This window comes from Plecotus auritus (genome assembly GCF_963455305.1).
Source record: "Plecotus auritus genome assembly, chromosome: 9".
Lineage (NCBI taxonomy): Eukaryota > Metazoa > Chordata > Mammalia > Chiroptera > Vespertilionidae > Plecotus > Plecotus auritus.
In genome coordinates this window covers 108,212,630-108,237,348 of record NC_137783.1, presented here as the reverse complement: position 1 = coordinate 108,237,348, position 24,719 = coordinate 108,212,630, and the positions used below count along the sequence as shown (strand labels likewise).

Below are 24,719 nucleotides of genomic sequence, written 5' to 3'. Positions count from 1 at the left end.
TGGAATTTGAATCCAGATCTGTTTGATTCCAAATCCAGTGCTTTACAAACAAATTTGTGGTAAAATATACATAACATGAAGTTTACTATTTTCACCATTTTTAAGTGTGCAGTTTGTTAGTATTGAGTACATTCACATTTGTAGCCATCACCACTGTCTAGCTCCAGAACTTTTTCATCTTCCCAAACTGAAACTCTGTACACATTAAATAGTAACTAGTCTCACCTTCTTTCAGGATTTGGCAACTGCCACTCTACTTTCTGTCTCTATGCAAAGCCTGTGCTTTTTGATATACCATTATTCTTGTATTAAATCTATCATACTTCCCCAAAAACTTTTCACCACTCGGTACAAAGATATTAGTGTTATGTATATATGATTCCTTATGTTATGGAAGGTAGCAAAAAATAATATGTCTATACTTATGTATCTATATTAGAGTGTTGCTTTTTTTAAAAAAACAAAAGCTGAAGTTGAAATTTTTTTCTGGTTATAATTTAACTGATTCAAACTATATAACATTTACTTTGCACTAAAATTTTTTTTTCTGATTCAGATGTATGTTTGTAATCAATTTAAACTAATTCTACTTAATGTTGCTCCCTTCCTCCCTCTTTTGGATAGAGATTGTATTTTTAAGTGGTAAATAACTTGCTAAAATCATTTTTGGGGGGAAGGGGGTTGTTGAAAATGGTTTTCACAGTGACCTTTGAATCTAATTATCATAGAAAACATTTTTTTCAGTTGAAGAAGGTGTTATTTTAGTCATTTTCATTCTCCTCAAGACAAATAGTTCTTAGTTTAGGAATGGGATTTCTGAGTTACTAGATTTGTAGGAAACTATAACAGGCTCATTTGATTAGTTTTTAATTCCTCTTTAGGAAAAGGAAAAAATCCTAGAAATAGTGGGGAAGAGTGTAAAATCCTTTGAGAAAAAATATCTTTACAGGTCAATTAAAGTTAAGGAAATATGGAAATAGTGAACTTTTTAGGCTAAAAAGAAATATTCTTGGCAGCAGCATCTTTAATCTCTAATAAAATGATGGCATAATTCTTTAAAAGATGGAAATATATTTACAGGGTAGCAGAGTACAAAACAGTAAAAGTTTAAAACATTTTAGGCAAACAATACTGTCTTATTTCTTGAGTGCTGACATTGGGGTTTGGCACTGAGACAGCATAAAACAGATGCACCTTAAAATCTATGAACCTTAAAATCTATAACAGAAGTAGCTAAAATGCTCTGGCAGGAAAGATAATTAAGTTTCTTTTCGCTTAAAACTAATGGAAGAAAGGTAGTGGAAGAAGGAACAGAGTTAACTTTTTCTGGGGTTAGTAATTTGATGCAACACATCACTATATTTCATGTGTAAAATTGTTTCAAATTGATTTGGCTATAGTTCTGTATGGTGCTTTGAAAACTAGCTGTAAATTGTTACTTAAGTCTTGACACCTTGAAATTCCATTTTCAAGTTAAAGCAATGTAGATTACATTGAATTATAGTAAAACTGTATAAATTGTCATTCTTCTATAAGCAATGACAAGTTTTTCTTTTGGCTTTTCCCATTTTACAGGCACACAGGCAACCTATACCCGGCCAACAGTGAGCCCATCCATAGGTCGGATGGCTACAACCCCTGGAGCTGCAACCTATGTGAAAACTACCAGTGGTAGCATCATTACAGTAGTACCCAAATCATTAGCTACCTTGGGGGGAAAGATAATTAGCAGTAATATAGTTTCTGGTAGGTATCTCTGAAACATGTAAAAGATATAGATGATTAGAGGAAGAAACATTTCAACTGTTGAAAGATTCTGTTTGGTCTCTGTTTTCTGATTAGAAATCTAAAGCTTTTATTTAGTCCTGATGTTTAGCAATCACAGTTTTTTTTAGTTCTGGTATTAAATCTTCACATATTAAGTTTTTTATCATTTTAAAATGGAAAGAAATAAATGTTGCTTTTAATCAGAATGGAAAGATTATGGCTTACATTTGCATAGAGATTTTTTCATTATAAAATATTCTATTCATCTATTTAGACCTCATAACTCTGAGATAGTTGGCATCATCCCCAGTTTACAGATACAGATTTAAGGTTACAGAGATGAAATTGATCTTCCAAGATCACACAGTCTAGATACTGGAAGAACTAGTATTTATTTATCTAAATGTGTTTGAGGAACCATAACTCATAATTTCAATTACTAATGTCACTTTAGCTTATTAAAAATAAAAATATTTGAATATCTTTGCTTTTCACCATTTATATGGACTGTTTACTTTTAAAAAATATTTTACTTAGATAGTGAAGGCTAATATTTATTGGTATTTTGGAACCTTACCTGGGTTTTTATGGTCTCATTAATTCCTAAAGTAATTTGGGTTGTGGATTCTGAAGTGAAATGTTAATATGGTTTTTGTTTTCAATGATTATTATTATTACTAGAGGCCCAGTGCACCAATTTGTGCATGGGTGGGGTCCAGCTGGCCTGCCCCGACTGGAGCGGGGTGGGGCTGGTCAGGGGAGGGGTCGGGGAAGGTAGGTCGGCTGGCCCTGCCCCTGATTGGCGTGGGGGAACCGGTTGGGGGTGGGGTCGGCCAGGGGAAGGGGCCACAGGCGGTGGGCCGGCCCACCCCATGGTTAAACTCCTGGTCAAATTCATGGTCAAGGGGATAATTTGTATATTAGCCTTTTATTATATAGGATTTTTTTTTTAGCAATAAATATTATTTTTAAAATTCTTTATTATTTAAAATATTACATATGTCTCCTTCCCCCCCCCATTGACCTCTTCAATTATTATTATTTTTTAATTAAAATGATGTAAATAATCTTTGATCAAGCAAGTCCTGTGAACTTGTATGCCCCAGGCAAATTGTTCTATTTTAAAAATGAAGGGATTGACATTCCTGGCATAATATGATGTTGCTGATAACCCAGGGAGTGAATAAAAAAAAAGCAAAGCAGGGCATGGTACTGGCATAAAGTACTATATTTAAAGCTGTTAATTTTGGCTCTACTTTTAAGTATAAGTAAGAAAATCTAACATTTGCCAAACTGAGGAGGGTGAAACCAGTAGGGAAAGAATTATCATACTCCGGATTTTAAGAAGAGGCTATTTTAAATAACACAGTTAAAACCCAAGTTATAATTTATTACCTGACAATATCTTTAAATAGTATAGAACACATAGTCGGTTAAACATTTCTTTAAAATGATAATGTTTTTCATTGGTATGTAGCTTTTTATGACTCTTAAGTGTTTTTCTTTATTCTCTGTATATTAATTTATGGTACTATATAGTTGGAAGGTATGTTTAGATGTTATAAGGCCTCTGTTTTCAGATATTTATGATTTAGCTGCTTTTGTACTAGGTTAGAGCAATGCAAAGCAAGCACATTTTTCTAGAAGCAAAGAGGTGGTCAGATATAACATTTATAGATTTTATCATGTATACATTTTACCCACCTTCTATTTAGCTATAAAGCAGCTCATAGTTGCTGTTTCAAGAATGTGGGTATACATGAGAAGAGTTCTTAAATTTTTAGCACTACAGGAAAGACTTGGCACACAGTTGAAACAACTCTATTGCATGGAGCTCATTTTGTCTGGACCTCTGCCTCACTGTTTGACACTTTTATTCTAAAGAACTTACCTCATTTCTGACTGTTCTAAGCTGATCCTTACGCTACATATCAATTTCCTTTATAAAGATAGTTCTCTTATTTTTGTTCTCTGTGATACTAAGATTATAGATTAGTTTATTACTAGTTTTCAATTCTAAGCTGTCTATTTATAGTAAACTGGTAATCCTGGTTGGATGAATTTAGACAGTTTCTGCTTTCACCCATGAGCAGATAGATGCTGGATTCTAGAGTCTGTACACACCCCAACCCCACACCACTATTTCCCAATAAGAAAAGAGTACTTTTCTTAAAATACACTAAAAAATCTAGATGTAAGAATATAAGACTTTAAAAACTGAGACTTTTTTCCCTCACTGTGGGGAATTTGGAAAATATAGAAAGGTACAAAGAAAATTAAAAACTTAGAATTTTTATCATCCAGAGAAATGTGTTGAAATTTAAGTGTATATGTTTCAGTTCATTCCTTTTTCTACTCATTTCTTTGTATAAGTGTGTGTGTGTGTGTGTGTGTGTGTGTGTGTGTGTGTGTGTTTAATTTGAGAGCTAATATAATCAGTGTTTTTTATATAATAATATTCTTTTTCCATTCCATTAAATGTATTTTGATATCCCTCCCACTCTGCTTAATGGTTACACAGTGTTTTAGGTTGCTTACAATTTTTTGTGTTCATTATCAATAATCCTGTGATGAACATTATACATATATTATTATGTGAAGGCCTTACTTTCTTTGTATAATATCCTATAAAGCAAGTTCATGCTTCCGAAGTGCATTCTATAAAGGTCAAGTTTTTCTTTTTATTGGAATAAGCAATTAAATGGAAGGCATGACTTTTTTGCAGTTATTTAAGTCATATGTTAATAGAGTCAAATATTTACTTACATATGTATGCATAGAGAGGACTAAGAGATATGTAAGGTTTTTTGTGGGTTGGTTGAATAATTATGCATATTTTATGGAGATGATTGGATCCTTCAGAGGTGAACTCATTATCTTGACTCTGAGGACATTATTAAAAGCCTTGACAATGGCAAAACTTGATTTTGATACACTTAACTTTTTTTTTCCTTTCCTCACCTGAAGACATGTTTTCATTGATTTTTTAGAGAGAGAGGGAGGGAGGGAGGTAAAGGGAAACATCGATGTGCGAGAGAAACATTGATCTGTTGCCTCCCATACGTGCTCTGACCAGAGATCAAACCTACAACCTAGGTATGTGCCCTGACCAGGAATGGAACCTGAAATCTTTTGGTGTGTGGGATGATGCTCCAACCAACTGAACCACCAGGCCAGGGCTGATTGTCTTAATTTTTAGTACAATGTCCAAACAAGAAGCAAGTGTTTAAGTACTTTTTTTTTTTTTTTTAATTCTCACGCAAGGATATTTTTTTTATTGATTTATTTTTTAGAGAGAGAGGAAGGGGGAGAGAAAGATAGATGTGAGAGAAAAATACCAACTGGTTGCCTCCCATACTCCGCCCCTCCCCCCCATAGGGGACTGAACCCATAATCTAGGTATGTGCCCTGACTGGGAATTGAACCTGCAGCCTTTTGGTGCATGGAACAGTGCTCCAATCAACTGAGCCACCTGGACAGGGAATATGTTCTTTTTAATTCATTTATTAATTTGCTTATCTTTGAGCAAAACAACATAAAACATTACCGAAGACATTATAGTTAATAATGTTGAGATAACTGGGTATGGGGCCAGGTGGGTACTCGGGGCAGTGGGGAACCACTCTGTAGAGTGCTGGTTTTCTGGCCACTTTGTGGTACATCTGGAACTGGCTCAGAATGGTATTGAATGTAAACTGTGGTTGAAAAATCAAAAACAAAACATTACCCAAGAGACCAAGATTATTAGGGTGACCTAAGAACCTGTGATTTAAAAAAAGCTGTGATACATGTACATAGTGGAGTATTACTTGGCCATAAACAAGAATGAAATCTTACTATTTGTGACAGCATGGATGAACCTACAGGGTGTTCCACTAAATGAAATAAGTCAGTCACAGAAAGACAAATACCATATGTTTTCACTTATATGTGGAATCTAAAGAACAGTATATAAACAAACAAAACAGAAACAGACTCACAGATATAGAGAACAGACTGATGGTTACCAGAGGGAAGGGGAATTAAGGGATGGGGTGAAAAAGGTGAAGGGATTGAGAAGTATGTGTTTAGATAGTAAATAAAATTAATTGTAGAGCCTGGGAAAAAAAGAATCTGTGCATAGTAAAATCTGGGTTAATAGTATATAGTAGCCAAAACCGGTTTGGCTCAGTGGATAGAGCGTCAGCCTGCGGACTGAAAGGTCCCAGGTTCGATTCCGGTCAAGGGCACGTAACTTGGTTGCGGGCACATCCCCAGTAGGAGGTGTGCAAGAGGCAGCTGATTGATGTTTCTCTCTCATCGATGTTTCTAACTCTCTATCCCTCTTCCTTCCTCTCTGTAAAAAATCAATAAAATATATTTTTTAAAAAAATAGTATATAGTAAAAAATAGTAAAATTTGTGTTTTTTAAGCCTGCCTACCATAATTCTTTTTTTAAAATATATTTTATTGATTTTTTACAGAGAGGAAGGGAGAGGGATAGAGAGTTAAAAACATCAAGCAGCTGCCTCCTGCACACCTCCTACTGGGGATGTGCCCGCAACCAAGGTACATGCCCTTGACCGGAATCAAACCTGGGACCTCTCAGTCCACAGGCCGACACTCTATCCACTAAGCCAAACCGGTCAGGGCCCTACCATAATTCTTTTATTGTTAAATAGGAATCCCTGGAATGCATCAGTGTCATAGCCTATGATCCAAATGTGATTCACAGTTATTTGCATCCATTATATCTTGACTCATTATAAGTAAAGACTGTATATATAAATGGGTTCTGTGATACACCATGAGCCAGATGCTGGGTGGGGTGCTGTGATACATAGGGATGTACATGAGGTGCATTCTCTGCCCTAAAGAATGCTAAGCTTGTATACTTTCTGTTGTAACATGAAAACTATAGACTGAATTCTATGAAAGCATAGAGGAAGATCTTTTAAAAAAACAAGTAGTACTACTTTCTTCAATATAACATAGGAATCACCTGAGATATAGCAACATGTTCACTGAAATTTTAGAGTTTTATAATTTGATCATTCTAATCAATTATAAATTGTATCCTATCTATATATATAAAAGGCTAAGTGACCATCCAACTGGTAGCTATGATGTGCAATGACCACCAGGGGGCAGACGCGCCAACTGGTAGCTATGATGTGCACTGACCCCCGGGGCAGACACTTAATGCAGGAGCTGCCGAGTTGCAGTGACTTGGCAGCAGTGGTTTTCGGGTGATGCACCCCGGAATCAGAGTGGAAGGAGCCCGATTCCGGGGTGCGTCACCTGAGAGCCACCCTCTCACAATCTGGGACCCCTCGGGGATGTCGGGGAGCCGGATCTCCACAGGCCAGGCTGAGGAACCCCACCTGCCAGAGGGACCCTACTCACTTTGCAGACACCCTTTGAGCTGTGGCACTGCTCCAGGTGTGGCAGACTGAGGAGGGACCATGGGAGGTTGGCTCCAGGGCGTATCCAGCCCCGTCTTGCCCAGTCCCGCCCCACTGGCCACCTTCTAATTAATTTCTTTTCAATGTGCACGAATCCATGTGCCAGGTCACTAGTTTCAATATAATGCTGCACTTGCTTTGCCTTATGCTATGCCTCCTCCACATTTGTGAAGCTGGTGGTCCTTGTACTTTGGTGTAGTTAAAGCTTGGTTTACATTTCCTTGAGATAGCTTTTAATGCTTACTTTCTAAAAAGTTTTTCTTAGACAAAGTTATGTGAGGCTGTATTGCCAAAGGAGAGGCATCATAATCAGTAACACATGAAGGATTGGAATTAATTAAGAATTAAAGTTGATATAAGTGAATAATGGGCAGCCTGGTTTTTGTGGCTCTTAGCTTACTGTTTAGAAACTACAGATAAAGGAAGAAACATTTGTGAATCTGGGGGTGCATAGATAAAAGTGCTTTTTTGTGTAACCTGAGTGTTACCTTGGGCTGATGAGATACTAGATGATGGCAAGTATATTACAAAGATACTGTAGCAAGATTATAAAAAATTGACATATAGCTAGAATATTCTTATTCTTAGTACAATCTTATTTCTAAATCTTTTGTATGAAATGCTAAGGTTTTTCAGTAGAAAAAAATTTTAATTTTTCTCCTTGAGAATATATTAATCCATTGTATTTTTATGAGTACCTGTCCTTTGCTTAGTCATGGAAGAAAAATATGGCTTGCCTGTTTTCATAGGCAAAGGAAATCACAGGTGCAAAAGTTGCATTGGGACTGTTAGGCTCAAGGACGCACGTGGAAACCAACACTGAAGGGGAGGTATATACTAGGTAATCCTGAAAATTAGAGTCTGATGGAACCTGGAAAGCTAAGCAGAGGAGTTTGGCTTTGTGTGGTAGGTAATAGGAAGCCATAGTCAAGAAGTTACATGTTAGACTAGAATTATGGGTGTATCATGGAGTAGGAACTGTTAGAAATAAGGCGAGTCCCCAAAATCAGGGGTCCTGATAGAATATGAAGCATCCTTGGGAGCCAGCAGCAAGGTACATATCTTTACTTCTGCAGAAGGGTGTGTATCAACAGCCTGGTAGCATGTACACTGAGCGGTGGTCACTTGGTTTTTATTCCTGATGCATGTGATCTGTCCCTCACTCTTGATTGGAGGTGCTTAGGCTCACAGTCTTGCGCAATTGTCTAGAGGAGAAAGGGAGGAGTTGACCTTTGCTGTTTCAAAATGGCAGCCCCCACGGGAGCTGCAAGTCACAGGCCAAAATGTCGGCTGCCTAAACTCCCTTCTTTGACTGAAAAGATTACCTGTTTCTTCTCACAGAACAAATAAGATTAAATTGGTAGATTAAGGGCAAATTATATAGGAATTTGAAAATCAAAATGGGAAGTTGGAACTAAATACAAGAGGGATTAGGAAGGTTTTAACCAATTTCACATGTTCTGGGTTCTTGGCATGATGAAATTAGGTGGTTTTTTTATTTGTTTGTTTTTTAGGATATTTGCTACAGGTACCATCAGAACTATTTGTGTAATAGAGAAAGTTGAAATAGGGAGAAAATAATGGGAAGCCAAAATAGATGAGGGTTGTCTATTGAAATGATATTGATAATATTTTGAAAGAAGACAGATGTTGGTGACAAATTGGGTTCATTCACATACTCATTACTGAGTAATTGCCATACACTGTGTGCTAAGCATTGAGGAATCAGTGATGTGTAAAGATACAGTGTGGACCTCAAGAAACTTTCATTTTTGTCAGAGTGAAGACAAGGCATGAATCAAAAGATTAGCACCAGGATTTCCAACTTTGACAATTAGAAGAATATAGGGTACAAATTTGATAGGTAGATAGACTTCATAGGTAAGGAGAGAAGCAGATGTGGGGGAGAGGGTAAGATAATACGATGTTTAGGGGTCAGTAGATATAGCTCTACTAAGTAGATCTTAATAGATGGAAATACAAGTTTATGTATATAAAAATAAAAAATAGAGTTTCATCCTCACTGTTTACAGTACTGCAGATTATAACAGCAAATGTTTAACCTGTGACTTAGTGTCAGTATTTAGTCTTTTTTGATCACATAAAAATACATGACTTTTTTCCCCATAAATTTTCTCTAGAGTCTAGTGTTATGTGAATTTTGATGAGCATTTAACTACTTCTTTTTTATGTTGTTTTTGATGAGTTTTTCCATCACACTACATAGTTACATAGATATATGACGCTATGTTTGGGGAAAATATATATCATGGAATAGAGATTCTGATTTGTTTCAGTTAACTAGTTGGGAGAGGAATATTGATGGAGAAAATGATAGTGATATATTTAGATTCTGAGTTTGGTATGTAGGTCCTCACATTCCAAAAAGATGTCTGCTATAAGAGTCAATTCTTAATATTCTTTCATTCTAGGACAACTTGTAATTTACTATTCCAAGCCTTCATTTTCATCTTCATGACAGCCTTCATGTCATCTTGGGATGACATTGATTACATGTATTAATTATGTACAACATAAATAGTTAAATATCACTAGTTCTTAACTCAGGCCTCCTTTTCTCCCCCCTTCTCTAAGGAACGACTACCAAAATCACTACAATCCCAATGACTTCCAAGCCCAATGTGATTGTTGTGCAAAAGACTACAGGAAAAGGAACGACCATTCAAGGCCTCCCGGGCAAAAATGTTGTCACAACATTGCTAAATGCTGGAGTAAGTAAGAGATTGAACTGCAGACTCAGCAATACACTGGACTTGAAAGACCAGCTATACAAATATTTGCTTAAGAACTTCAGAACCCCACAATGGCCAGAATGGCTTGATTTACCACCGCTGTGATGTAATAACTGTTAAAACACCATCTACTGATGCCATTTTTCACAGTAATTTCTAAAACATGTTGCTTATAGCCAAGTTGCTTATGACCATGATTTAGATACTTAGTTTGATCCTGATGGAGGATTCCGCTGGCTTAACTACTGGGGAACATCTGTTAAAGGATATTTTATTCCTGCATATGGCCAGTAGAGAGCGACCTAGTATTTGGCCTAGGCTGGGAAAAGAGAAATATTTGGGATTAAGACTAAATTAATTGACAGGGATTTGTTACTTTCATTTTTACCTTGGAGCTAGTAAAAAAATTTAAATAACAGATTCAGTTATAGTTTTGTTTATTTATATAGGCAGTGATTAAGAGGTTTGGAGTTAGATAAACCTTGGGTCTCTCAGTGTCATAGTTGTTTGACCTTGGCTAATTTATTCAACTTCTTTCATCCTTAATTTCCTCATTTGTATGTTGGGAATGATAATCTCTACCAGTGAGTTTTTTCACTAACTGGTAGCTGTTTTGAAAGTGCTTAGAACAGTGCCTCACACATAGAAAGTCCTCAATAAGTGTTTTGTTCTTTATTATTACTCTTAGTACTTAACTGTTTAGGCTCGGTAATGTCCCTACTTTGCTTGAAAAAGATCATTATAATAGATCTCTATTAGCTTCCTAGGCATCACAGCCTTCACAGTGTTGATAAGGGTCCAGCATTAGAGTTTTTCATCTGGTGGGAAGACATAGATTGTTCCTAGCCTGAGTTCACATAGTAAGCCAAAAGTAAAGCCACAGTTAGAATTTAGATTTTCAGAACCTTTTTGTAATTTCATAGAACTTGATATATAAGAGAGGTTGCCATGTAACCTAGGTCCTGTGGTCATGTAGATCTAAGAGTTATTTGTGAATTGTAGTTGCTAGATATATATTATAGTAGGCACAAGGCATGACAGTTACAAGAAGGAAAGAGTATAAGACCAATCCTCTTTACCACATATGTACACGCACCTGTACTTAACCACTTGCTCTCCTGTGCATGCTCACACGCACCCCAGAAAAGCTTTTTAAAAAAATAGCCTGCTAGTTGGTTTTGAATTGTCTTAGAATGGGTCATTATACTTGGACAGGGGCCATCAAGCTATTTAAATAGATAGGCATGCCCACTTATAAACCAGCAGTTCTTGGCAAATGAACTAGAGCTCTTTCCAGAGAATGCAGCTGTGAAGGGTATGTGTGTTTTAAAATAAGTACGTGCACAATTGGCAGACACTTCATGTGTCCTCTAGCAGATAGTTAATCTTGTGATTTGTGTAATAATTTTGGCTCTTAAGTTCATAGTGATTATCTTTTTGCCAGCTCACCTGGGTGCTTTGTTTTTAGTGGCTGTTAAGTTTAGACAGATACATTTAATGACTAAAAATTAAGAAAAACTGATAAGGTGAAAAAATTCAGATCCTTTTCTTTTTATTTATGGATTTTAATTTCTAAAATTTTACTAATTTAGTAAAATCACTGTATTTGAATTAAATTTAGGTAAGTTTAAGTATTGATTTCATAAATTACTAGAAATGGAACTTAAGAATAAAGCAGATGAAAATGTAGAAAATGGTGAAAAGTTAATGGGCTTATGCTATCTAGACAATAAACTAAAGTGATATTAGTAACATACTAGTAATAAAACATGGGAAATGCCTTAAGTTTTTCCTGTGTATTTTCCCATATGGCCTCAGAAAGAATGTTAGATCTTTGCTGATTTCATCTGTTGCCCATGCTTTTTCACACAGACATAATGCTATTTATCCTTGTAATTTATATTTGGGGACTTAGGCAGTTTATTTTATATCTGTGCCTTTAGCTATAGGTATAATGCACAGTAATTTTATTACATAAATATTTATTTTAGATAAATTAGAAAATAAAGATGAATATGGGGTCGGGTAAGACGTATAATTCCAACTCTATCATTGTTAATATTTCTGTATCCTATATAATAAAAGCCCAGTGACCGAACAGCAGAACAACCGGTCGACTAGTCACTATGATGCACATTGACCACCAGGGGGCAGACGCTCAACGCAGGAGCTGCCCCCTAGTAATCAGTACACTCCCAGAGTGGAAGCGCCACTCGGCTAACCGCAGCAGGAGTAGCCGCTCAGAGGGCAGGTCCATAGCCACTTGGCTGACCAGGATGAGCAGCGCTTCCACAGCAGGCTGATCTGTGCAGGCACACCCCCCACCAGTGCACGAATCCCGTGCACTGGGCTTCTAGTATTTCTATAATTTTCTGACTTCTAATATATGTAGTCTATGAATGAGGCAGTATAGGTATTCTTATTCAGTAATTCTTTTAATTTACTCACCAGGAAATAATTAATGCCTTCTTTGGATAGAAAGTTAGCCAGATGACTTCTAAGATCATTTCAACTAAGTGTAGGATTTTTGATCACCTTGAAACATTGTACTTTGTTGCACAATTTATAGTTCTTTTTCCCATCATCCTGATAAAATCTTTTCTGTGAGTTTTCAGTAAAAGGACAGTTTTTATCATTTAAATGCTTATAAATCTCTTACGTTACTGACTTCAATTTAGGGAGAAAAGACTATTCAAACAGTGCCAACGGGAGCAAAGCCAGCTATCATCACTGCTACAAGACCCATCACCAAAATGATTGTAACACAACCAAAAGGAATAGGTTCCACAGTTCAACCAGCAGCTAAAATCATCCCAACAAAAATTGTTTATGGGCAACAAGGGAAAACACAGGTATGCTCTAAGATAATGGTGATTTTTCTTGGCTCAGGTATATTTTAAATTCTTAAAATTCCAAAGTAGAAATTTGAATGAAAAGATCACTAATATTTAAAAAAAGTTATTAAAAGTTATGACTACACGTGTATAATTATCCTTCTGTTTTCAAACCCTTTGTTTCACTCCTCGCACTTTTTAAAAATATCTAAATATTTGTGTCTTATTACGAGCAAAGATTGGAGAAAAGAATCCCCTTGGGAATAAAATTTGTTGAAGTTGTATATTGTTGAGCAACAGTTTGCCGACCACTGCCCTAGATTGTAAAATGACTACTGAAGACATCATAGGCAAGGAAAAAGAGGGGCAAATGCTCTTGTCAGAATCATGGTAATAATATGGCATGTACTACTTAAAATGTTTTATGTAGCTTGACTATAATTTGCTCATAGATTGAATTAGTCTTTTATGAACAATGGTGCCCAAAACATAGTATATGTACAGAATGCTGTTTAGTACACCAAGGAAATATTATTGCTCATGACATAGAAGATTAACATTTTAAATAGTGCTCTAAAATTTGAACTTGGTATATTTCTGCTTTTCTTCTAGGTTCTTATTAAACCCAAACCAGTAACGTTTCAAGCCACAGTTGTTAGTGAACAAACAAGGCAGCTGGTCACGGAAACATTACAGCAAGCATCCAGGGTGGCAGAGGCCAGTAATTCTTCTATTCAGGAGGGAAAAGAAGAACCACAAAGTTATACAGATAGTTCCTCTTCTACAGAGTCCTCCCAAAGTTCCCAAGGTAAGATTCATTTTATATAATTACTGCTGACAATAGTGCCCTAGTTCCAAAATAGTTGCATCTAGAAATTTTAAATAAACAAATATGCTTTGATTTGTCACTTCTTTTGATTTTATTTTCTTTTGTTTGATATGTAATTAGTGAGCTGAAGTTTTGTTTTTGGTAAGGCCTACCATTTTTTACTGCATGGCATATGTTCATCAAATTGGTAAACTTAAGATAATGATTTTGACAGATAGGTATTATCAAACTGCTTAGAGCTATGATTCCTCCTATCTTCTTTGGGTAGGTAGAAGTATGCAAGAAAGTGAATATACCTTTTGAAATGGTTGTTGCGGAATCTTGAGAAAGAGTCAAGGTGGCCAGAGGTAGGCTACAAGTGGGCTGTAAGTAGGTTATCGTGCATTGCAGTTGGCATAGGACAAGTCCTAGTTTATGTCTGTTCTAGCATTATTATTAATACATTCCCTTTCACTCTCAAAGGTATCCCAGTTTAGATAATAATTATATAACTCTCCTAATTATAAGGAAGGGGCTATGAAGCCATAATTCATAGTAGGGAAGCTTTTTGTTTTCAGTACTGTTTTAATTTGTTCTTCTAGGAAGTCATTTGAAATTAAATCATGATCATAATCTTTGAGACCTTCTACAAATCTAATACTCAATTACCTTAAATCACTCTTATTGTCAGGTAGTATGTTATGCCCATGCTTATGCACTCTGATGAATCTAAGCAAAGTGGTTTATATTCCCTCGGTCTTTCTTAGTCACTCTATTTCTGTCCCTGCCTTTCCATTACCCTTTCTGGAGTGCTTTGTTAGCACTTTTCTAATACAGACTCTTCATATTGTGCCAAATACTTTATTTTTTAACTCTTCAAGTAGAGTCATCCCAAGTTAGTCTTACATGGTTCAGATTGCTAATTATTTAATAATTCAATTTTAAAATTATTTGTTAGTTTATACTATGTACTAAGCATTATGCTAGACCCTACAAAGGCTGAGTAAAATATAGTTCTTGCTCGTTAGGAGCTTAAACTCTAGAGTAGAGGTTAAAAAAAAATTACATGTACAACTTCAGTATAAGAATTTTATTAGTAACAAAATGTTATTACTAACAAAAATACCAAGTGCTGAAAGTTCACACTCCAGCAAGGAGCAAATGAGAAAGCCTCATGAAGGAAGTAGCATTTGAAATGGTCTTTGGAAACTCATCAATTCAAAGTAAATAAAAACGTTGATTTTAACAAATGAACAATATGTCACTCATTTTATAAAATAATGTAAAATATTTAGTTTATGCATTGGTGCTAAAAGGGGGGCACGAATAGTAGATGTGTGTATATATACACACACACACACACACACACACATATATATATCTCCTATATAATAAAAGCATAATATGCTAAGAGTCTGACCTGTTGGTCGACCTTTCGGTCGACTGCTCGACCAATCGCTATGAAGTGTACTGACCATCAGTGGGCAGACGCTCTGACCGGTAGGTTAGCTTGCTGCTGGGGTCCAGCCAATCGGGACTGGGCGAGAGGGCCAGACATGCCCTGGAACCGTCCCGCAGTCCCTCCCCGGCCGGCCAACTTCCCACGGTCCCTCCCTGGCTGGCCAGCCCCAAGGGGCCCTGATTGGGACTGGGTGAGACGGCCCCATCGCTGGCCAGGCTGAGGGACCCCATCTGTGCACGAATTCGTGCACTGGGCCTCGTGTGTGTGTGTGTGTGTGTGTGTGTGTGTGTGTGTGTGTGTGTGTGTGTGTATCTGAGATTATATGTATCTAATCTCAGATGATCTTTTGAAATTGCTCTTCTTTTCCTAAGGGAGCCCTAAATCAATCAGTACTTCCCAAACATGTCACTTCATTAGTGAGTCTTCAGTTGTCATTCTAAGAATGGTGCAAGAGTTTGGCTATTTCTAGGCGTGATTAAGTATATGGTTTTCTGTTCTTTGATCTATTATAATATAAGCATCATCTGTTTTTATTTATTAGTTTTCTTTCATTTTGTATTTTTAAAAATATTCTGTAATACAGACATATTTTATAGTTCAGACTAAGCGTATCTAATGTAATTGAATATGAAGCCAGTTTTTATAATCTGCATTTACCCTTCTTCCCTTGTATAGCTCTTTAGTACGTTCTCACAAAGACAAGGTGTTGGGAATATATATGCTGTGATTTAAAGAGAAAGGGATAAAGGTTTGAGTCAGTCTAAAATTGTGCTGCTTTTCAGAGTATTTGAGTGTCATAACTGCTAGGAATCTAAGCACTACTTAGAAGTCCATTTTTATTTTATATTGCTTTTGTGATTTTTAGCGCCACCCCTCCTGCCCCCCAAATAGCAACATTTTCTTTTAATGTAATTTAAGACAGGAGAAAGTAGCAGGAAGAGTAGAAAAAACTCCTGTGTATACTCTTTATCTAGATTCACCACTAGTTTACATTTTGCCATGTTAGCTTTGTTGTTGATTCTCTAACTAAACCCCTCCACCGCCCCCATTTGAGAACAAGTTGTAGATATCATGTCCTTTACCCCTAAATACTTACATTTGTAGGTTCATATTTCTTAAGGGTTAGTCTATTCATAACTAAAATGCAGTTATCAAAATCAAGAAATTTAATGCTATGATTCTATAATCCATTCAAATGTCATCAATTGTCTAATAATATTCTTTATACTTTTTTATTCAGTCTACAATCTAATTTAAGACTATGCATTGCATTTAGTTGCATTTAATTGTCATGGCTCTTCATTTTCCTTTAACTTTAGCTAATCCTTCAGCCTTTCTTTGTGTTTCTTGACCTTGACATTTTTGAAGAGTATAGATCAGTTACTTTGTAGAATATTCTTCAATTGTTTTGTCTGATGTTTCCTCTTGATTAAATTCAGCAAGAATTCCACAGATATGATATTGTGTCCTTAGTTTTATCTCATTAGTAGGCACATGATGTTAGTTTGTCCCTATATTGATGTTAATTTAATGTTGATCAACTGGCTAAGGTGATATCTTCCCCATTTTTTTACATTGTGAAGTTACCATATTTTCCTTTGAGATTTATATTAATTTGTGAGGAGATACTTTGAAACTATATAAATATCATGTTCCTCATTAAACATTTATCTACTAGTTTTAGCATCCATTGATGATTTTCTAAAGTCCATTATTTGTATATTGATAGTTGGCATTCTACTGTAAAAATAAATCAACCTTTTTTTGATTTCAGATGTTTTTCTGATGATTTCTCTTACACAAGTCCTGGAAATAAGGATATTTCTTATGCCAGGGGAATTTTTTGATTCTACTTAATAGTTTCTAACTTTTCCCATTATCTCCCACCCCCAAAGAGGAACAGTTTTGTCCTTATACCTTATTCTTAAATTATCTCCTCTAAGGCTAGAATAGTGGCCTTCATCTTCACCTTCCTGTACCACTTTTTTAGATCACCCTGGAGGCTTCATCATTCTTTCTACACTATGCTTCCAGAATTGCTTTGTACTACCAGCTATTTTATCATGGATCATTTTATTTTGTACTTTTTGTTTATTTATAATGATTATTTACCACAAGGCTACTAGCTTCTCAAAGGTCATATTTATCTCTATATAGCCAGTAATTAGAAATAGGTTAACTAACACTAAGTAGACACTCAATAAAAGTTTCACTGAGTGAACAAACAGTAAAACAACAATCATAGTATCTATGGCATAGTGTTAAGCTTCAGACTTATAAACTCTTTTTTTGTTGTTAATCCTCACCCAAGGATAATTTTTCCATTGATATTTTTTTTAGAGAGAGTGGAAGGGACGGGGAGAGAGAGAGAGAAAGAGAGAGAGAGAGAAACATCAATGTGAGAGAGACACATCGATTAGTTGCCTCCCACACTCACCGCTACCAGGTCAGGGATTGAACCTGCAACCCAGGTGTGTGCCCTTGACGGGGAATTGAGCCAGTGACCTTTGGTGCACAGGTCAATGCTTTAACCATTGAGCACACTGGCCAGGGCATAAACTCATTTTGTTGCCTGAGTCCAAAATATTGTTTCCTTTCTGGGGTTCCCTCTAACCTTGCAGGTGGGCTTTTTAAGTGGAGTATTTTTAGATCTTATTTGATAATTCGATGACCAATCCTAAAGGATCAAACCTTATTTGCCTAGTCACTTACTGAAGATTGGACCATATATGCTCCTAATCTTTTCTTCCTAATTGTATCTTTTTTCCCCCTTTCTTACTTAGGAATAGGCTAGACTTATGGGGTTCCAGATTTTCTTAAAAGAAAAAATATTAAAGGTTTCTTTTCTTATATTCTGTTTATTTCCAAAAAGTTTTAAGGTGGGTTAGATAGAATATAAGGTTATGTGAAGTAAAATGGAAGAGAAATAAGGGGACAAAACCAAGGGTAGGGATTTATGGTAGAGCAAGGCATGAGGCAAATACAAAAATGCATCCTGTCAAGACATTGTTTTAAGTAGGCCACATCTTGGTTTCTAGGATGATTCTTCCAGAAGCTTCATGATTTGGGCAGTCTTGGTGAAGGTGAGGAATAAATCAAAGTTAAGCAAAGCGTACTTATCGCATAACTTTTCAGAGCTGTTATGTGCTAATATGAGGAGTGCAGTATATAATGTAAAATGCTCCCCAACTTTTTTGACCATGGGACCCTTTTTTTTGCAGAACATCTTTAGAAATTAATGTTCTCTGGAATATTTTGGGCGATGCTGTCTAGATAATTAAATACTATGAAGGCCTTAGGCTTTATGACAATACTTCAGAGGTAAGGTACATGTTACATCATAGAATGGATGTAGACATCTTGGGTTTAGTTTAGAAGAGATGGTTTAGTTGGGTAAGGCTTCTGGGAATCATTTTATATGAGGAATGGTTAGTGAAGACAGACCATTTATCATGGAGAAGAGAAGATGAAGATTGAGTTGGGTTGGGGGAGCATGGGAGATGTCATCAGTTACCTTGAGGAAAAGGAAAAAGAATTGGTCTTTGTAGATACATGGATGGAAACTAGAACCACTGGGTAGAAGTAACGGGAAAACTTGCTTCCACTCTATAAAAGAAAATTTTCTAATTGTCATAATTGTGCAGAGTTGGGAAGGAAACTGTTTTGGAAAGTAGTGAGTTCTCTGGTGGCGGAGTTCCTGGACTGGCGGTGGTACTTTGTGAAGATTATAGCATAGGATTGCTGAGAGCATTAAATGAACTTTTAAATCTTTTCTAGCTGACAGGTTTTATGATGTTATGAAAATGTGATATAGGCATTTTATAGTGAAGACATAGGAGACATTCTTTCATAGAGATGCCTGACTCTGCCTTTGGATACAGTGTGTATCTCTAGTACCCACATGTGGGTAGGTATTTAATAAATACTTGCTAAGTAACTTGTTGGGAAAGACATTTGAAGGTTAGCAGGCCACCATCTTCAAGAGAGATAGAGTCATTAAAAAAAATAGCCTTCCCAAAGAAAACAAAATCAACATACAATAGATCTGGAATTTTTAATTACCATTTAAAAACTGTATTCCTCCCATACCCCTTCAAAAAACAACAACACTGAGTAGAATATTCAACACCAGGGATGCATAATTTCCATTAAACTTTTAAAAAAATCTATAAGATGGATGCACATCACATAATCAAATGGTACCATGAGATCAGACTCCTGGTACCTCAGTCATTACTTTCCTACCCCAGCATCAGGCTTGATAGGCAGTAGATTTATCCAGACTAAGCATAAGCCAAAGGTAGAGAGGAAAATCACTCAAGAAATGGTTTTCACATCTAAGTTCACTCTCTCATTCTGTGTCATAGATGTTGGGGTTGTTTTAGTAATACTTTGTGATGGTCAGCTACTCTTTCTGAGTATGGGCAGAGAGTGAGCAATCTCCCCAGTCTCTATGGGATGATGTTATTTGTGGTGATGTCTCTGATAGGTGTTCCCATGTGGAAATTTGTGTTCCTTTTCTAGTCTCTACCATATCCCTCTACAAATGCAGTCCTTGCTTTCTTCTAGATAATCGATGTATATGGAGTGGAGTTGCCAAGTCATTCTTTGCCTTTAGATCCTCTCACCCAATCAAGGGGTATATCATCAATGGAATTTTTTAAATTTGAGAACTTAGGTTATATAAAAAGAATGGTTCTCTAATATAATTCTCTTAAGTTTAAGTTCTATATATCTACTTTGAATGAGTAAAGAAAAATTGTTATATGCTTCACATAGCATTTGGTATTCCAGGATAGTATCCTTTAATTTTCTAGATTTTGGAGGAAGTTTAATGGATGTTATACATCCTTCATGTGCCTTATGGTCCTACCCACTTGGGGGTGTGTGTGTGTGTATAATAACTTATTAATGTTAATTAAAAATTCCAGATTTATTGTATACTGATTTTGTTTTCTCTGGGAAGACTACAGGCAATCCTTGGGTTACGTACGTCGTTTAGTGGTTACGTCGCCATCTCCCATTTATTTATTAAAAAAAAGTTTCGTCATTTTGACATATGTACATATGTGCTTTATGTTTTTTATTATTTATTTACCACAAGTAAAGTTCAGGAATTGTTATCTTTCTTTTAAATTTTTTTTACTGTTTCATTTCATTACTGCTATGTATGTGCTCCATGTGAGTGACGTAGGTGCTTATGTAGTGGGTTCCAACTTAGGGCGAAAATCATGTTACGTCAAGCCGTACAAACGGATCTCCGACGTAACCTGAGGACCTACTGTACTGGTTTATTTTTGTTTTTATCTTTCTCTCTCTTTTTTAAAGAGTTGTTTCCCCTCCCTCAACCTTTTGGGACAATTTTGTGGTTTTCAAAAATATAAGATTCATAGAAGGCCAAACTTAGGTTGCATTTATTCTTGTTTGGGGGGCTACATGAATTCTTTTTATTATTCTGTGATGCTTTCACTGACCATTCCAATTCAAAGCAGACTTTTTCTTTCTATGTATTCATCTTATTTGCCCTCATCATTTGATTTTACCCCAAAATACAAAGCTATATGTATATCTTTATTTTATGTCTCTTTCATTATAATCCAAACTTGGGAGTAGGGATCATGCCTTTATATACCCTGAATAATTTTCTGTGTGGTGTCTTGGACAAAGGAGTTTAGGAACTTAAAAGTAGTCTAGTCCAATCTGCTTATTCTGTAGATGGCAAATTCATAAATAATTTGTTGCTCGATTTGATGCACATTTAGTGTTTACATGCATACCGGTATAGCATGAATATAATAAACCCTGAAGTAGGGTGTAATTTAATTTGAAACTATCAAAAAGTCTTAGAATTGAGGACTTTCAGGGCACCACTACCACAACAATATTTCTATTGCCCTTCATAGTTTACAAAGCTCTTTTACATGTATGATTTCCTTATATCCTCAGATCCTCAGAAATTCTGTGAGGTAGAGAGGTGATTTTATAGTTGCCATAATTAAATAATGATACTAAGATCCAAAGAACCAACTTGCTAATAATTGATAGAGGTGAGGCTGTAACCTCAGATGTTGAATTCCAAATGTTATATGTGTCCTATTATATCAGGTTGCTTCTAAATTATCTATCCAGTCCTGTTGTCAGTGGACAAGATTTCCTTTCAGTAAATCAGTCATCCAGTGAGTGTTGACTGAATGTTGAGGTTGTAATACAGAGCACATTTTCAGCTGCATTTGGGAAAATAAGACTCCTATAGCATTTTGTTCTTACATAAATATATACCCACTTACACAAGTACACACCTATTTATTACAGCAGTTACCACATTGAATTGTAACTTGTCTTTTTTACATGTCTGTCTCCCCAACCAGATTGTGTGCTTCTTGAGAATCCTCTGATTATTCTGTGAGCTTCTTTGTATCCTCAATGCCAAATATAGACTCTGGCACATAGGTGCCCAGTTTGTTCAGTTAATGAATGAATGATTATGTGAATACAGACATGAAAGACATTTGCCCTCTGGGGGCTTACAAGTCTTCTTGGGGAGATAAAGCATGAAGTTTACAATAAATACAAAGATTTTTAAAAAGCTAATTGTTTTTTTTTTTTTTAAGAGAAACTTTGTTTATAGGGTTTGTTTTTTTTTAACTAATATAAAACAGATTCCCAGCCTGTAGTTCATGTAATTGCTTCCCGGCGTCAGGATTGGTCAGAACATGAGATTGCAATGGAGACTAGCCCCACCATAATTTATCAGGATGTATCCAGTGAATCACAATCAGCTACTTCAACAATCAAAGCTCTGTTAGAACTCCAACAGACAACAGGTATGAACTCACATGCTCAACTGAATGAAGCATGTTTTCTCTAGAGATGGGTTGTGCTAAAATACTACCACTGTTCTATTTTCTTTGTTATTTGAGCACATTTCCCCCCTCTGGACTTGTCTATAATCATTGGTGCAGTCTGCTTACTTGTCAGTTCATTAAGATGTGCACAGGAGTACTGAAGGATAGATATAGTCAGTAGAAAGGTAGAAAAAAATGGCAGAGCTCTTTCTTCTCTGTCTCCTGACTTAAGTGGACAATCCTGTTGCTCTTGTTACCAGAAAGGAGTAGGTCTGTTACTTCTAAGTGGAAAGATAGATACAGTTAACCAGCTCTATTCAAGAATAGTAGGAGGCAGTTTGAAGGGCCCCTGTCATCCTCCTTGATATTGGTGGGACAGTTTTATGTTCATAAAATACCATTAATGGCCCTTTCTAGCATTCTGATTTGTTTTAATTTTATCTTCATGTTTCCTTGTATAATTTACTTACTTGAACTTTCATGCAAAGCTATCCTCACAAGATTCTGTCAGTATTTCTAGTTACTAAATATCTTCAACAAACTAGGCAAAACCTGTGTTATAAATACTGACCTCTCTATTATAATAGGTCAAAGATTGTCAGAGTATTTAAGGGACCTTAGCAATGATCTCATCCAACCCTTTCATTTTATGGATAAGTAAACTGAAACCTAGAGAGGTTGCCCAGTTGGTTAGTGGCAGAGCGAGATTCAATGTCTTGATTCCTAGTTCAATGTCCTCTCTACTTATAGGGTGACTTTTGTATTCTTTTGGTTTTGTTTTGTTTTCTTTGTTTAAATGATTATCTTGATTTTGTCACATTATATGCTTTGTGGGAATAATCTGAATGATCATTCAGTGGACTTGATTATTGGTTACTACTCTTTGTTGTGACATCCACTCTACACTACCCCAAGAATACTAGTCTTTAATGTAAGTCTTCAGTTAACATTTTTAAATATTGATACTATTTTTAGCCTTAGTCATTTATTTCCTCAGCTCCTTGTTTTTTACATACTCAGCCATTTTCATTAATGCCTTATAAGAAGGTAGAAACTGAGTAGATTCTGTGGAAAAAGTGTTAAGATAGAAAAATAAATCTGTCCACGGAAACCATTCCTGATTCCAGACTATTCCAGAAGACATTTTTTTTGCAGGAACACAGAAGCCATTTTTTCTAATGTTGAAAATTTTTATTTTTTAAAAGTCACTGAAACCATTATAATATTTCTTTAGAGATTATCTTAAAATTTTAATAGAACAAATTAAACTGATCACTGAGTTGTGTTATTCAGGGTAGGTGTGCCTGAGTGGAAATCATGCTTTGTACTGCTTATTCACCCTTGGTTTTCAGGTTGGTGAACTCAAGGATACCAGGGACTACCTTGCAGAAGGCTAAAGAAAATGTTCTAATGGAAATGTGTATAAGGGAAACAGAACCAGTTGTCTGGCCTAATGATAATAGGGGGGATTTTACTCTGATTGCATATGAGTCCTTTTTGCTAGGCTTTTGGGTATGATTGCACAAGTTGTGGACTCTATACCCTTGCATAGCAGTCTGATTTTTCCTTTTCAACTCATTGTCTCCTTAGTCACTGCCAGTGTGGCACCCCAGAGGTCTGGTTCGTTATTCCCATGGACAACTCTGGTTTTGGTACTTGTTTGTAATAAAAGTTAACTTTTCCCCTGACTTTTTTATGCAGTAAAGGAAAAATTGGAATCTAAACCAAGACAACCTACTATTGACTTGAGTCAAATGGCAGTGCCTATTCAGATGACCCAGGAAAAGAGACATTCTCCGGAGAGTCCATCAATTGCTGTAGTAGAGTCAGAACTAGTTGCTGAATACATCACTACTGGTAGGTGTCCTTTTGAAAAGTAGTATTAAGATAGGAGAGCTACCTTTCTGCATTTCATAGGGTGGTTGTTTGGGGGAGAATATATTTTTTACATTTCCAGATCTCTTTCAGTTTGCTCTGAGAGCAAATTCACTTTGTTCTTGGGATTTACTCTTACAACTGGCTGGGGGGGTGGGGGGCGGAGATAATAGGTTGCTACAGTTTGCAAGTAATATAAAACTGCAAGTTGGCCATAAATAATATCTGTGACTATAGGCTGACACTTATAGAGAGAGGATAAATATTTTTTTTTTAATCTAGAAATAAACATTTTTATGCATCCAAACTTTTTAATTTTGGGGGAGGGGGAGAGGTGGATCAAGGGAGAAAGAAGATAGAAAATCCAACCCTTTTTTAATGTAAAGGAAAAAAAATGTGGAAATTTTTAAGTTATTATAAATACTTAGGAGTTCTGGTGGAAAGTGAATTAGGTATTTGTTTAAAATATAGCCTGGAAGCAAAATACTAATGAGATTTTTGGATGGCGTATATAGAGAATGGAGCAGGAAAGATAATAGATTCTTTCAGATGCTAGTGAAACCACACCTGGAATACTGCTTTCTATTTTGGACACTTCATTACCTTGAGATTTGAAATAGTTCAGAGAGTAGTAATGTGAATAATTCAGGGTTAGGAGAGAGGACTTATGAAGCACTATGTAAAGAACACCTGTCTTAAGTATTCCTTAGCAGTGATTAAAAGAGAACATAAAGTTAAAAATATTTGAAGGATGTAAATACTGAAGCAGAAAGGGAATTCTTTGGCATCATTTTAGAAGATATTAAGACTAATGGGTTAAAATTGCCAAATGGAAAATCCATTTAAAGATTATGGAAAGCCATCTAGCATTTACTAGTACTTTAGAGATATTTAGCAGAAAGCTAAATAAAGCAGAGGGCAGTATGTTAGG

The 24,719-nt window shown here is 35.9% G+C and overlaps 1 protein-coding gene across 10 annotated transcripts in view; it reads left to right on the top strand.

The window, feature by feature from the left end:
• Positions 1-24,719, top strand: part of EMSY (EMSY transcriptional repressor, BRCA2 interacting) — a 79,021-nt gene that overhangs the window by 42,286 nt on the left and 12,016 nt on the right. For 8 of the 10 annotated variants that reach the window (XM_080642999.1, XM_080642998.1, XM_080642995.1 and 5 more), the window contains 6 exons: positions 1,576-1,746; positions 9,807-9,943; positions 12,643-12,816; positions 13,411-13,606; positions 21,728-21,892; positions 23,615-23,770. In XM_080642999.1, coding sequence (XP_080499125.1) covers positions 1,576-1,746; positions 9,807-9,943; positions 12,643-12,816; positions 13,411-13,606; positions 21,728-21,892; positions 23,615-23,770 — 999 coding nt within the window. The remainder of the gene's footprint in view (positions 1-1,575; positions 1,747-9,806; positions 9,944-12,642; positions 12,817-13,410; positions 13,607-21,727; positions 21,893-23,614; positions 23,771-24,719) is intronic. The other 2 variants (XM_080643001.1, XM_080643000.1) reach the window with 1 other exon arrangement.